This window comes from Trematomus bernacchii, unplaced genomic scaffold (assembly GCF_902827165.1).
Source record: "Trematomus bernacchii unplaced genomic scaffold, fTreBer1.1, whole genome shotgun sequence".
Taxonomy (NCBI): domain Eukaryota; kingdom Metazoa; phylum Chordata; class Actinopteri; order Perciformes; family Nototheniidae; genus Trematomus; species Trematomus bernacchii.
Window position 1 is genome coordinate 535,484 of NW_022987685.1, and position 15,934 is coordinate 551,417.

At 43.9% G+C, this 15,934-nt stretch overlaps 1 protein-coding gene across 1 annotated transcript; it reads left to right on the forward strand.

Annotated features, from left to right (window-relative positions):
• The first annotated feature begins 470 nt into the window (after positions 1–470).
• Positions 471–15,662, forward strand: serpinh2 (serine (or cysteine) peptidase inhibitor, clade H, member 2). The gene is given in 7 exon segments (XM_034136682.1): positions 471–520; positions 1,062–1,156; positions 1,159–1,568; positions 1,571–1,685; positions 6,207–6,299; positions 6,717–6,949; positions 14,065–15,662. Coding segments are annotated over 6 exon segments (1,242 nt in total). The 5' UTR covers positions 471–520; positions 1,062–1,068; the 3' UTR covers positions 14,368–15,662.
• The last annotated feature ends 272 nt before the right edge of the window (positions 15,663–15,934 follow it).

Genomic DNA, 15,934 nt, shown 5'->3' on the forward strand with positions numbered 1-15,934 from the left:
CTTTAAAGCGACCCAACCGTAGATTTTCTCCAGTGGTTAGCTTTTATAATAGATTATACATATTTGTTATACATGAAGTTGCGTATTAAGCTTTTATTTGTAGTAGGCTATTGCTGCAAAAATTGAGTTAAATATAATGCTTGAAACACGGGCTCGGCTTTGAAACAGAACGGGCTTTAAATAGTGCTTTTCAAAGTATGAGACTCAGCCTAAAACCACTATGGTTACGTATGTATTTTGGGTCGTATTTAAAGTTTTACGAAATGTTTCTTAAGTCTTAATTAACACCGTTGAACTCAAATAGTGCTAAGTGGCAGTTTAAACGGGAAGCGTGGAAGTTTCTGGAAAAACTGAACTCTTTCCCGGGATGAAGTTAAGGGGAGACGGTAAACTTCCTCCGAGAGCTGCCACGTATAAACCATGGTATAAACCCACTCACAACCCCACTTCCTCTGGAGGACGTAACTTAAAAAAGGAGCAGCAGCAGCGAAGGAGAGGGATACACGTGAATTAATTAACGGTAACTTTAAACAAATACGCTTTTTCCGCCTTTCCTTTTCGCCTGGAGGTCTTCGGAAATCATAACAGAGTAGGCTGGACCAGACGGCAGATGTTAGCCGTCAGTCCTGTCACCGGCTCGCTGATGAGTGTTTTTTTTTGTTGCAAGGCACAATAGAGAAACGCGAATGCTAAAAAAAGCTTCCTTCGAAACTTAATTTAAGTTAATTGTCACACTGGTTTTCCCGCAGCGGGTGAGATAATAACCGTGTTGCCAAGTGGGAGGAATTTACAAAATCAAGTTGTGGCTCTGTAGGAGCAGGGACTGCTGTTTGCACAAGTCTTTTTACAGCAGAGAGGGAACCCTTAGGCTGTGTTTATATTGCGTTATCTAAAATATGAACAGAGCAATAACAGCACGAGTAGCAATTACACTGTTAAAAAGCCGTTAAAATATATGTTATAAATATAGATATATCTTTGTGTACTAAATGTGAGGAATGCATTCTCTTCATCCATCTCTTCACACATTATCTTTCCTGACTCTGCTCTGTTTCCTCTAGATCTGTCATGTTCCCCAGGCTTCCTGTCTATTTCCTAATTTCTTTGCCAGTTTTTCTGGTGCAGGGCAGCACTGCTGTTTCCTCCAAGCAGAACCCCGCCCGCCTCCCCCCCTTGGTGACCCCAGCTGGACTCTTGGTCTGCACCTGTACAAGGCCCTCCGCTCTGACTCCAGCTGTGAGAACACCGTCTTCTCCCCTCTGCTTGTGGCCTCCTCACTGGGAGCGCTCGGTGGGGGCTCAGCAGGCACCACTTCCAGCCAGCTCAAATACCTCCTCAAGACCTCGACCCCCGCCAAGGCTGGAGCTGAAGACCTTCTGTCTGAGGCGTTGAAGAGCTTCACTAAAGCTAATGGTACCAGCTTTCATCTGCACGCGTCATCAGCCCTGTTTTCAAAGCAAGCTCCTCCAGTCAGCCAGGCATTTGTGAAAGAGAGCCAGGCCAGGTTTATGCTGCAGCATCAGCCTCTGGGGAAAGGAGACTCCAAGGCTGACCTGAAGCAGCTCCATGGCTGGGCTAAGGCTGGGCTAAGGCTGGGCTGGGGGGGCAGGAAGGAGCTCCTCTAGTGGATCAAATCCAGACTAAGGCTGGAGCTCTAATACTGGCCAATGCACTGCGCTTTAAAGGTATGTAGACACAGTGCACAGTAATTACACATGTTTACAAGTTGACTCGTACTTGCTCACTTCACCATGGTAACTTTGGTCATAAAATGTTAGAAAATAATGCTTGAGAAAATTACTATTACAATTTTCTATTATCAAAATAGTTGACGATGAATTTTCTGTCAAATAGACTAATCGATTAGTCCACTAATCTCTGCAGCTCGAGTCTATGTTCTCAAAATGCTGGATACAATGGTAGCGGTTGAGAAATGATTCTCATAAAATAATATGCGAACAAGTCATCATTTCTCACTGTATCCAAAACAGTCATGACCGTGACTCTTAATGATTCAACTTTATAGCCAAATGAATATTTTATTATGTTGCGTACCCAATGGCATAACCGCCTGGCTGCAGACCCGTAGCTCAGCAGCCTGGCTGGACTGAGTAATGCTGAATGAGACTGGTGTGCTTGGTAATTGTTAGAGTCATTTCTAATTATGCAATGTCTCTGTATTGATGTTGTTTTGCTGCATTGGATGAGAAGTCTTAGAATATTAATGTGGCATGTACAATTTCCAGTGTTCCGACAGCACTGATAGCCTACACACCACTTTGCCTATTACATTGTGTGTGCCAGCATGCCCACCTGAGTGCAGTGTGTGTGTGATGTGTGTGTGTGTGTGTGTGTGTGTGTGTGTGTGTGTGTGTGTGTGTGTGTGTGTGTGTGTGTGTGTGTGTGTGTGTGTGTGTGTGTGTGTGTGTGTGTGTGTGTGTGTGTGTGTGTGTGTGTGTGTGTGTGTGTGTGTGTGTGTGTGTGTGTGTGTGTGTGTGTGTGTGTGTGTGTGTGTGTGTGTTGTGTGTGTGTGTTGTGGTGTGTGTGTGTGTGTGCGCCGTGGACTCCAGCTGGGGACCACAGCAGATACAAGGATGATTCCGGGGCCTATCACTGAGAGCTTATTCATCTTCCATTGGGGGGTGATGTGTCTTCTTAAATAATTGAGTAACAAGTGTCCAGACTCTCTCCCTCGGTGTCATGCCTAACATCTGTGCTCGAAGCGCTCCAAGTCTGCAGTGGCGCGGCTTGGCTCGGATTTGTTCTTTGTTACACACTGCAGTAGTAGATGAAGAAGTCAATGTTTCCATACAGTATGAATGCATTCACTAGGAAGACACCCGTTGCATCTCAAAGCAATCCATGTAATGTTAAATTCATTATTTTGCCCTTTTAAAAAGTTCAATCAAAGGTCAAAGAGCTAGTCACTTTTTGACCTTTGATTATACTTTTTAAAAGGATATAACTTTTACATCACTGTTTAAGGATGTCCGTGTTCATACAACTAGTGTTTAGTTAATTATGAGTCAAAGAAAAAGTAAATCGCCCATGGCCATGACAACTTTTCAGGGATATAATCTGCCATCTCTTTCTTCCTCGGAGCACGGCCAACATTTCCATGCCTGCTGATCTCATTTTTGTTTGCCGTCTCCACAAAAGATGATGACGTGTTAGATACATCCTTCTGTTTCACTCGTTCCTTTTTCTCTGTTTTTGTGCTTTTGTCATTGTTTATCACGTGTCTGATCTACCCCTGTCTCCTCTTCCTCCACATGTCTCCTGTTCACGTCCTTATCTGCCTCCATCTGCCTCTTTTCCTTCTGTTTCCTCCTGCAGGTATTCTTTTTATTAGGTGCAAAGAAGGCGAGGCGGCTGAAGTGAAAACAGGCTGCCAACAGATAGACAGCCTTTTGAAAATAACATTCCCTGACAGACTATATACATTGATAAGCATTTTAATTAATTTTCCTTTGTTTGATGTTTTGACTTCATTACCAAATTCGTTTTTTTTGTGAGCAGATTCTCAATGGTCGGTTCATTAATTTTGTTAAGGGAAATATACAAATTAGATTATACAGCAGATTGGAGCACACAAATTAGATTACCTAAAATTGGATTCCTTTAGTTTTGATTCGTAATTCACAAGTGGTCGATAGTTTTCTTCTTGCTCATACTAGCTCCCTCTGGATGCTTGTAACTTTTTGTATTTGTCTTTGGTTTCACGGTCCTTAGGCAATTCATAGTGTGTGATAATGTAATGGTTTCAGAGATGTCGCCGGGATTTCTTTTGGCACTGAACAGTCGTCTGCTTCCTTGCCCGTTCCTGTTTGTTTCACTTCCCCTTTAGTTAATTATTGAAGGATGAATTAAAAAAAGCTCTTTGCTGTCCCTCCTTCCCCGGGCTGTACACAGCATCCAAAGAAAGGGAAGGTCAGGGCCAATTAGTAGTGGAACATGTTTACAGTGGAGAGACGTTAAAAGCAAAGAGAACTACAAGAGCACTGCAGAGAAAGAGCAGTGCAGGGAGAGATTTCTGGGTGGGAAGGGGACAAAGAGACGCAGGATAAAGAGATGGGAGCAAAGTAAATGGCCAAAAACGGAGGAAAGTAAAGAAAGGGTGGCCTGCTGAGAGAGCCAACGAGATTGACAGACATGGTGCAGGGATGTAAAAAGGCCTACCTTGGGAGTTTCAGTCCACACTAGTTAATTAATTCAGGCTTTGTTCCTGTTTTAGACACACAAACACTGCAGACGGAAGAGGGAAACTAAGATTGTGAATGAAAAGAAAAAGGGGAAACGTATACACAAGATAGCACGGGGAACGAGAAGAGGAAAGAAAGGGCGAGCGAGAACAACAAGTTCCCACTTATTTTATCTCTAATAATAGCTTCTGAAATACCACAAGTTCTTGTAATCAAAAGTTGATGAGGGAGCAGAGGGAGCGGGTCCGTCTCATCGATTCTCCTTTGCTTTTAGCCTGAAGTTTACAGTATGAATTGGTAAGTCTGTGAGCTATTGGTTTTCTTGGCTGTGCATTTTTCTCATTGTTTATCGTTGATGGATATTAATGAATTCAAGTTTCAAGGGATCTCTCCGCTACAGTGCTGTCCTATAAAAGAGGATAATGTAGTGCAAACCCAAAGCAGGCCCTGCTGCTCTAGACACAACCACACACACGGTGAGGTCATTAGAACTACACAATTCAAACATGTATACATACTGCGGAGGGGTTATTCCTCATTATGACATCATTCCAGTAACACGGCTGCCACTTCAGGTAATCTTCAACCAGTTGTTTTTGAATTCCAGCGCGATCATGTTTCAATCTCCGATGTTACAGGAAGCGGAGCGAATGTCTGTGACTTGCGCTAGCATGCCTGGAAGGGAAACTCACATGTTGGAGCTGTAATGCTGTGACTTGTTATTGGCTGAAGCACAATGAGGGCTTGGGGGTTTTTGGGAACGCCAAGTGCTCGAGCAAGAAGTCTATTAGTTGATCAACATAATATACATCCACTATTTGGGAAGTCTATTTAAGGTGGCTCCAGTTTTACACAAGTTTAGTGTACTCATCATAAAGAATTCCAGACAGCCCATAAAAAACTGTTTTATTGGCTCTGGAGCTTTGCAAAGTCTGATGAATATCACCGGTGACTCAATCGGGGCAGTATGGTTGAAAATAAGTCCTTCATCTTTACAATTTCAAAATGTTTTGGAAAAGTATACTAACGGAACATGGTTTCATTCATTTTGAACATTCTTTTTCGCCTTGCTGGCGATGTGACCTAGCCTTACTTAAAAGAAGTGCAGAGTATCTTTTTAAGTCATTTATCCAGCAGAAAATCCAAACACTTAAATGACAAAGAATATCTGGCATGTAGCTGGGTTTACTTTATTTAATTTGTGATTCAGAATCCACAAAAGGACTTCCTTTTATATTTACTTTTAAATTGAGTTATTCAACTTGAAGGCCTTGGGCTCTGGGAACATGTAATACGTAACTTTCTCTGTTTTCGGACTAATAATTGAGTATCGATGGAGAATAGAAAGCCTTTAATGATAGTCTTTATTGACATAGCCAAGCAATACAACTATAGACTATTATCAGGGTAGATGAACCATTAGATTTATTTGGCCTTCTTGCACCTTAGTATTGTGTCAGAAGTGTGTTAATCGATCATTTATGATGAAAATCATCGTTAACTGCGGCCCTAGCTGGCGTCAGACGTCACTCGCAAAGAGTGACATGAGTACAAGTCATAATCTGTCGACCTCCTCGCTCCATGCCCGCACCATTGAATGGCCCAGCGGCTTGGGGAATGTATTGTGAGGTTATTACAACAGTAATTCCACCACTCTCAGCCCCTTCTAAATTGACAGCTGTCAGGGGGTTAGCAGGGCCAAGTGGGATGTGGTGAGCAGTGAATAGGACCATGTGGCCTTAAGGACCTCGTAACTGCCTCAGTGTAGCACTCAGCTCGGCAGCTTTGAGAAGAGTAGACGCTTTATGAGGGGCAGTAGATATTGAAGATTCATGAGCAGTGTCAGCCGATTTCACCGTGCGTGAGGTCGGAATGTATTTTATGAACATGGCATTGTTTAACCTATTGTCCACTTCTTCCCCTCTTCCAATCATTAAGTATTTCCTCACAGGCTCTGATGTTCTGCATTCAAAATGTCCTCTGCTTGTTTGTGTGTTTGCTCAGGGCTGTGGGAGAGAGAGTTCAGCGAGGGGGGCAAAGATCTTCGAACCTTCCTGGGGAAGAAGTACACCAAAGTGATGATGATGCACAGAGCAGGTAAAAGAACACACACGGTCTGCTGCTACGGACCTCCTGCCAGCAAACAAACGCAGCAATTTGAGTTGTGAAATTGTTTGAACATCTGTAAAATCCAAATTTGCGGCGTTCCAATTTTTGTGTCTATAATTTATTTAACACGCTTTTCATATTTTATACTTTATCAAACAACAAGGAAGAGGAAAGTCCTGCAGTAGCAGCAGTAAAATATGTTAGAGAGATAACTTTACAGTATATACTACTTAATTATAATATAATTTATTATTTTTAGGCAGGTGAGAACTTGCTGCTGAACTTCCAAGAGAACTGCTGATTCACACTTTACTGTCGAAAAGCAGTAAATATCACTTTATGGAAAATGTTCTCCTTTCCTCTCTGATCTTCCTGTGCATGCCTCCGCCTGTCACTGTCCTCCAGGTTTCTACCGTTACCATGAGGACGTGCAAAACATGGTGCAGGTTCTGGAGGCGCCCCTCTGTGGGGGCAAGGCCAGCATGGTGCTCCTCATGCCCTTCCATGTGGAGGATCTGGGGAGGTTGGAGAAGCTCCTGACCCCCGAGCTGCTGACCAAGTAGATGGAGAAGACCAACATCACCAGTGTGTCCATCTCACTGCCCAAGGTCAACATCACCAGCACGCTCAGTCTGAAGGTCAGTACAACACACTTCTAGTTTCATCAGTATTTGATGTAATATTTGTAACAAAAATGGGTATGTAAGTTCTTCAAATACTCATCACTTTAATAATGAATTTAAAGTCAGGGTAGTTAAAAGGTATGTTAAACTTACAGTAGTTTAATCTAGTTTTCTTAAAGATAAGATACCATTACATTAAGATGGAATAAACTTGACCTCATCCCATATATCTCACATTTTGAGTCCCAGGCTAGAGTGGTATCTCTCATGCTGAATGCTCGGATATGTCTTGATAAAAGCTGGAGCTGATGTCTTATTCCTCACCTGATAGGCTAAGAAACTCTGCGAGGGGCTTCTTTATATCCCTGACTATCTGAGACTCAGCTTTTTAGTACTATAGTGGGATTTGACCGAGTCGATCCCTGCAGCAGCCTCAATTGTTGTCTATTTTATTACTTTCTACTTTTCATTTATTTCCGCAAACTGCATCACCCTTCAATCCACCTCATACGGTTTCTTATATCTCCACGATATCCATCCTCATGGTTTCCTCTTCATCCTCGCCTTTGGTTTTTCCACGTCTCCTTCTGCCTTTGCCATTCATGTCTTCCCTTTGCCTCACTACTCTTCCTCACTACTCTTCCTCCATGTTGCATGTCATTTCTTCCTCTTTCTTGTCCATCTCAATACATTCGTCACCTGTGACCTCTGTTTCTCTCCTCCATTTCTCTCGTCCTCTTCCTCTGCCTCCCAGTAACTGAATCAGTGGCCTGCCTTGCCCCTTCCAGTTCATTGCGGACTGACTTAGGGGGGTTTAAATGTCACTCCTTCCCACGCTTCTCCACTCTCCCTTGAGGAGATGGGCATTGGGCTGAAAAATCATTCAGCAGGGAATCAGACCCTAGTATAGGGTCAAGAGGCCTGGAGATGACCATACCTCCTCAGTGGGCTTCCAAACCCTCCCACAGACTTCCTTTCTCAGGGTCACACCACCGCCCAGCTGTTAGTCTGTGCTGCCCTCAGCCTCAGAGCCAGCAGGTAGCCGGTCTGAGTCAAAGCAGACAGACAGGCAGCAGCTTAGTGACTGCTGATGCTAATATAAGTGCATGGGGCTTGTTAAGGTTCACACAGGCCAAACCAGAGGCTGTGTCGGGGGCCGCCGACTGAAAGGCTGGAGAGTTGTCGAGCTAGCGTAAGAACATGTATTTGACCAGGCCACAGGGTCCTTAACACGGGGCGAGGTCACAGACAAGTTGCTAGAATCACGCAGCCTCCACACCGCTGAGAATATCCTGCTGAAGAAAGTTTCATTTTCAAGCTTTGTGCGCTGACCTTACCTGCAGTCATGGTTCGACAGGTTAGCTTTTTTCCTTTGCAGTTGCCTAGAGTCTAGTTTGATGTACGTGTCTCCTGATTTTTCACAAGCTACATGATTCAAATACTTCTGGTCCTGGTTTGATCTTATCACGCTGAAACACTCCCACTTGCACTTGAACTGTGGGTTCACAGAGTGGAGTTTATTTTCTCACAAATCATATTCCAAGGGCAATGTTTGCCATTTAATCTGGCAGAAATGTTCATCAGCATTGGCTCAAAATACAAATGTTTTGTACCCTGAGAGCAAAAAGATTCTTAATAGATGTTAACTTCTTCACTTGCATAGGGAAGCACGATGCTGATGTCGTAGTAACTTTGTCAAGTAGTGCAGGCTGAGGTGAGAAAAACACAGTAGTGTTTACAGATTTAACTAGTTAAGGACAGACCTTAAAACGCATTTAGATTGGATGCAAAGACATTTTACTCTCCATACTTACATTTCAGAACTCACATTTTTCCGTTAATTTCTTAAAGAATTTTCCTCAACTTTTGTTCCATTTAAATGTTGCCTCGTACGATTTTGAAGTGAAGTCATACAACCTCTAGATAATTGTAAAGTTGAAACATTTTCATATTGCATGGATCTGTCTTCACATCACTTCCAGTAGCTCAGAACAAGATCCCTCTTGCGTCTTTCCCTTGACTCTGCATGAAGTCATACTGCTTCTAAAAGGTTGCATTGAGTCTGGACATACTCTTTGAGTCAGAGAGAGACAGTTGCTGGTGGGAAAATATTGTGGGTGAGTGAGAAAGACACAGTAAGAGAGAGGTTAGTTGAACCTGACAGACACACAGAATGTCGGTAAAAACCCATTTCCTTAGGACAGGGTACGCTGCCTGGAATCTATTACCACGGCCTCTGTAGATGTACATTGTAACCTCATCATGGACTGATGAAATCCACTTTGGCCTCTTTCTGGTTTAACAAACATCTCTGAAGAGTTGTGCATGTGCCATGTTATTCTGCTCGCCATGCCCTGAGGAACACGCTTTTGACATTAACATTGTCAGGGCGCTCTGGGGAGGACTCTGTAATCTAGAACTAAAGCTTGAAACAACTCCCTTTGACACGGCCATGACTTTGCAACGGAAAGAGCAGTAAACAAACTGTTACACAAATCGTCTTTTGAGAGTTTGCCAGACAGAAGAAAAAATATTGACTGAAAGTAGCTTTGCTCTCATTATGTAACCTAATTATGGACACGCACTTGAATGTTTTGGCCTCTATTTCTCCGACTCGTCGAGAGTTGTCCGCCTCTGTTTGCTCTCTCGAGGAAAAGAAGGTGCATTTGAGGAATCATTATGAAAGGACTGTACAAACTCTCAACCCACTCCCATCTCATTTCATCCGTCTGTCAAGCCCCTGTGGCCAGCCTGCCATGTCCTCTCTGACGATCATTTTTCCAATTGGTACGGGCAAATAATTGCTCATCACCGCGCGTTAACACTGTTTACCACTCTGTCTGTCAGTGCCTCTGATGGCCATGGACTCCTGGGATAGGAGGGCGGCATCTAGACAAACAGATGATCATAGTAGTGTGTGTAACGCCAACCCTAACTCCAGTGTCCGCTGAGCAAGGACACAGATAAGAACAAACCAAATTAAGCACCTCTGGGTCATGTGGCACGGATTTGCCACTTCCAAACGCACCCATTCCCCCCCTCACCTCTGTCCTCCCCGTCTTATCAGTCCCACAGATCTAATTCCTTTATGTAGGTCTCACATGTTACTGTAATACGCCATCAGTCAGCGGCCGCACGTTGGCTCTGCTGACCTACATAGGAATGACATTCGGATGGGAAGTGAGCAGCAGAGGTGGAGGATGACGAGGGGGGTCAATGATTGCTCGGGGACAAGGTTAAAAGTGTTTGAGAGTACTATAAATAACTGCAGAAATCTGCCTTTTTCCCTTCTTTCCGTCTGCCTATTTGCGGCGTTCTCCTTCGCTGAAGGGCAGACTTTGTCGGAGTCTGTAGCCGGAGAACTCTCTTAACAAGCCTGGCCCAGAGGTCACTGGATAAACCACCCTCATCGCTCTCTCCCTCTGTCTCTGATGCAGTACTGACCAGGCCACACACACATGCACACTAATGGTGAAGCTTGAGCTCCATCCTGGCTATATCTCCAGCCGGTGACTAAGACATATGAGCGCGCACCGGAGAGCTCACTCAATCACGGATAATGAGGTCAAAAGGCCATCAAATATTTACAAGAGCACACTCGGCAGTATACAGTGTCGAGGGACAGCTGTTTTAACACAGCTACCTCAGCCCCGCTTTATATGAATAATCAGTAGTGTTTCATGGCCATTATTTAGATATCGCACACAAAGCTGCGGCTCCTTTTTTCCTTTTTCATTTGCGCTTAAGTAGCCCTGTGGAATAAAAAGCGTTGCATGTATTTGAGTGAGTGAATGAGACACATAGAGTGTGTTGTGCAAAATAGGTAAAAGCCCATGTAGATAACACACCGGTGGTGGTATTGCTGACGAGACTCAATAAAGAAGCCTCAGGAGAGCTCATAGAAAGAGAATTTTCTTCTTTCTTTAAAAGCTTGCATCAGATGTGTCCATAAAATGGAGCTGTGATGAAGCCAGTGCTATAAACTGCATGTTTCCACCCACACAGAATGTAAAGGGCAGTATTGATTTAAGCAGAACACGTCTGTAGTTGTTTAAGGCGGCGACAGTCTGCGAGTGTGATTGGTAAGCCAGAGGCAACAGGAGGTGGAAACTGATGAGAGAGAAACTGAGATGAGAAGATTTCTAGTCTTAGTCTTTTTTAATGGTTGGTTTATTCAATCAAAATGTACAGTAGGTGTCACAATTGGTTAGTTCTGGTTTATGTTGACAGTGGAAGGAAGAAATCATACAGTTTATGGTGTTCAATAATGTACAAATAAATTGCCTTAATTCTGATGTTCATATTATTATTATTTTGTTATGTTGGACAAATGAAGAGGCAGACAGGAAATGCTGTAGCTAACAGAAAAACAAACAACACAAGTGATTTGATTTATAAGTATTTGGATTTGAACAATTTATTCTTTCAGACAGCTTTTTCCAGCTTCTTCTTTGTGATGATTTTTAGTTATGTACCTGCTTCATATCATTGTAGACTGGACATTTTGTAGATTTGGACTGTTAGTCTTCAGAAAAAAACATTTTTAAGATGTCATATTGGGCTTTATGAAATAATGAGTGGTTATTTATTGAACTATTTTCCAACAAATCATAGACATAGTTTTTCATGGAATTTGAGCAATAACCTAGTGCCAACTTGATTCTGTCTGTGGTCCTACTTTGTATTAAGAAGGTGCTCATATTTGACTGTTGAGAAACAAAACTCTTATGTCGGTTGACATATTTACTATGTGCTCTGTGTAGTCCTACCTCAGTTTTGGTCACCCTAAGGCTCCTTTCCCAGTTTAAATCCCATAGTTCACAAGCAGCTGCTGATTTAAAAAGAGCAGACAATAGTCGCCCCGTCTTATCTCCATTTTTCTTCTCATCTCTCCTCCTACAGTCATTATAAAGGCCGCTCTTACTTGAAGTGACTCCTCACAGATAGAGCTGTAACATGTCCCGGCTGCCACAACCTATCCCCTTTAAACGCCCACAGGTTCACCCAACACGCTACTTAGTGGGCTCAACCATCGAGCTGAAATAATGTGATGCAGACTGGAGTGCTGCACACCTGAGGGCTGGTGCCTGTAAGCTAAGTAAGACCTACACACACACACGTAGAGGAAACCACTGGCTGACAATGCCTGTGGCTGTAAATTCTCAGACAAATAGCTCATTGATGCCGTGTGCGAGGCATCAGCAGTCTGCCCAGTGATGTTCCATCTAAGATTCATGTGGCGCTTCAGAGAGAAAGGGCACCTCCCAAAGGTTTTTCACACCATTTAATGCAGCGCCACATCTCTCACGTGACCTCCATAGGATCCTCTGACACCTGGTCTGTTTCCCATCGCGGTGCCACAGGGTTCCTTAATTTTTAAACACTTTATATCTTGAAATAAAGAATTACCAAGTGTTCCTGCCCTGACAGGAAGGTTAGGAGAGATGGAGGGGAGGGCTAGGTCAGGTGGGGTTGCTTGGTACTATTTATATGCTCCATAGTGGCACCGGCACTACCGTAGGCCAAGAGATCACGCTCCTCACGGAATACTGCAGAAGTGAATGAGGCAGACACCCAGAAACCAGCTGCGTTTCCTCACACACACACACACACACACACACACACACACACACACACACACACACACACACACACACACACACACACACACACACACACACACACACACACACACACTCACACACTCACACATTTGTCTTTTACAATTTGCAGAGTCCACCCGCTTACAGCTGCTTCTGTTTCCTCGTTAGATAAGGAGTGTAAAAACCTGGAAATGATTTCAGATGGAGATCGAGAATTTGCGAGAGCAATGGATACCGGGCCCAGGCGAACTGTCAGACACAGAGAGGGATGAGGTGGGGAGAGAAGAGACTGAGTTAGGAGCAGAGAGAGGGAGACAAAGTGGGATAGAATAAAGGCAGATGAGGGATGAGGATGCCAGGCAAGTGGCAGAGCAGCAGAGGAAGACAGTGATGTAGTGGTAGCGAGTGGAAGGAGAGAGGAAGAGTGGAGCAATAATGGATGAGGACAATAGAAGTGCATTAGAGCAGGAGGTGTGTGTCTGTGTGGAGCGGAGCTTTGCATGCAAACACTAAAATGGGATTGACAGATGCCTACAACTGTATATACATCTACTTATTGCGTGTTTAGGCATAAGCCGACATGATCCAGCCTAACTTCCTCTCGCATGCACATCCCAACTTCTAAGTAGAAAAGCAGACATTCTACATGGATTATTACAATTGTCCATTAGCATGTGAGCAGTATTATACTGAGCTATAACAATGTGGTTTTGAAAAACAAAGCCAAAGGAAGCACCCACAGTCACCTAGACAACTCTTCTAAATGTACTGTTCGTGTCTGCCTGTAACACATATATCCAATAAAAGAGTTTAATTAGCAAAAAGTGTAACAATGCTAGAAAAAAACTCAAAACTCATCTCCCTCTGCAACTTGTCCTCCAGTCGTGGCCTCCCACTCGTCCGCACAGTCACACGCTCACACCCACACATGCTCTCACCTGGCCCCCTGGAGAAGCCTGTCACCGTGAGTGGCCCTCTGCCATGGGAGGATAAACTACCTGTCATGACGACGACTTTCTGTGGAATTCATATCAGAGCCAAAACAAAGGAGGTGCCGGGGGTCACGGGGCGTCACTCTTAAATTATTCACCCGCCGCTTCCTCCTTCCGTCTCCTCTCTGCCTGTCGCCCACTTTGTTCTGCCTGCTCACAACAAGGGCAACTGTCAGCCTCCTTCCCATCTCGAATTATCGGGGTTGGAAAGTAAATAAACAATACTAAACAATACTATCCACAAGTCCTTTAGAGAAGTTACTGATTCACTGTTTTGGTGGGTTTATGTTTACGTTAAACATGTGGCCGGGTTCAGTGCGGTTTCCCCCGCTTCCGAGGGTCACAGCGTTATGACATTTGACAATATGCCTTCCCTCCTACTCGTTGTTTGGTCTCCTTTGCGTGCATAATTGATCAGTGTCCTGGCAGCTGCTTCATCGCACACACTTCTCTATTTAGTATGACCTCAAAGCTTGGGGATAATTAATTCTAAGCAGTCCATAAATTCAATCACTCTGTGTTTTTCTTGTTGCAGAAACAGTTGTCCGCTCTGGGTTTGACCGAAGCGTGGGACCAGAAGGTGGCTGATTTCTCCATGGTGTCAGACAAGGGCAAGGGGAAACTCCACCTGGGGGGTGTTCTGCACTGGGCTTCTTTGGAACTGGCTCCTCAAGCTGGGAAAGGATGCACCAATGTAGACGACAACGTAGAAAAGCCCAAGCTGTTCTACGGCGATCACCCCTTCATCTTCTTCGTCAGAGACAACACTACTGGAGCCCTGCTGCTGATGGGAGCTCTGGACCAGGCGGAGGGAGAGGCCCTGCACGATGAACTGTGACACCCACAAACCTCTGTTCTTTTCCCTGTCTTTATTTCGCTCTGTTCCCGACACACTCCTTCTCAAAGACTAGGTTTGTAAGTTGAGACATTGTCATTCACTGTGGTACGCTATCACATCAGACTACGGCTGCCTGTCACACATTGACACTGCATACTCTCAGGCTGACTGACACTGACACTGCCATCCCCGACACTGACACAGTCACACACATACCGACACCTACACGGCGCACATAAAAATACAGTAGAAGACGTTACTTAAGTTGACGGATTCAGCGAAAACACTAACTTGGAGAGTATTTTTTCGTCACCCACAAAACAAAATGTCAAACAAGAATGCACTGACAAACACTAACATGCAGTCGTGGTTACACTCAACATCAAAGAGCGTTAATGAATAGAGGCTCGCAGTGACACTTCCTCCCTGTCAGGAAAACAGGTGAATGTGTGTGTGTGTGTGTATGCGTGTGAGTTGACCCACAGATCAAGGGTGCCCATGCGGTGTTCTCGGAGCTGGCAGGGGTCTGCGGCGGGGTCCCCTGGGCTAGATCAGCGGAAGACTGATGGATCAACCAAGTGCTTATTGATGAGCCAGCTTAATGCTAATAGCCGTAATGAGTCACAACGCCTGTCAACAACACGGAGAGGACGGGATCCTTTTAATCTCTTAATACCAGCAGGGATCAATGACAGCGTCGCCCCACGAACATGACTGACATCGCTTGACTTAAATGTAACGACTTACTACGTTTAGGATGATTACAGCAATTCGAAGAGGTATTGATTTTTTTGTATATTTGTTTTTTAAGCACCAGTGGGGATTGTCTTGATATGGGAATGACTGATAAGGTGTATTATTTGAGGTGCATTTCTTTTAAAGAAATATTTCTAGAAATATTTGACTGCTTTAAATGTACTTTATAAATATGTTATTCACGTTGACTTCCGCAGCTCCATCTTGCTTGACAGCACTGAAGCAAGAAGCTTTTTTTTTTTTTTGTGTTGCTTTTACCCTGTACTGAATTGGCTGACATTGAGCCTCAAGGGTGTATGAAAACAGATTTAAAAACCCTGAAGCAGCTTCAGTTATTGAATTTTGAGGGACAACACACGATAGACTTGCAGTGCTTAGAAAGTGCAACAACAACTTTGTCAACACACTCAGCAAAAATGCTTTCCAACAAGCAAATGTAAAAAACTCATCATGTGTCAACATTTAATGTATTTTAATTTCAATTCCTACATTCTGGGCTGTACAAAGTATGGTGATTCTTTTTTTTCTTTTTGTAATGCTTTCAGTGTGGTACCAGACAAATATCTGTTTTATTGACAGTTACATGTGTTACAGGGTTATTAGAAGCATCTAGACACACATCTGGTCCATCGGATGCACATCATTCATTCTCCAGTAACACCCCTGTATTACAGCTTTGTTCCTAATTTAGCCCTCTGCACAGGTCTGCTCGGCAACAGTGGGTGTGGTGCACGTCTGTGCTCTTGTGCTGTTCGCGTGCGCATTCGTGTGTGAATAAAGCTACTACAATGACCTCTGCAGGGGCCTCCTG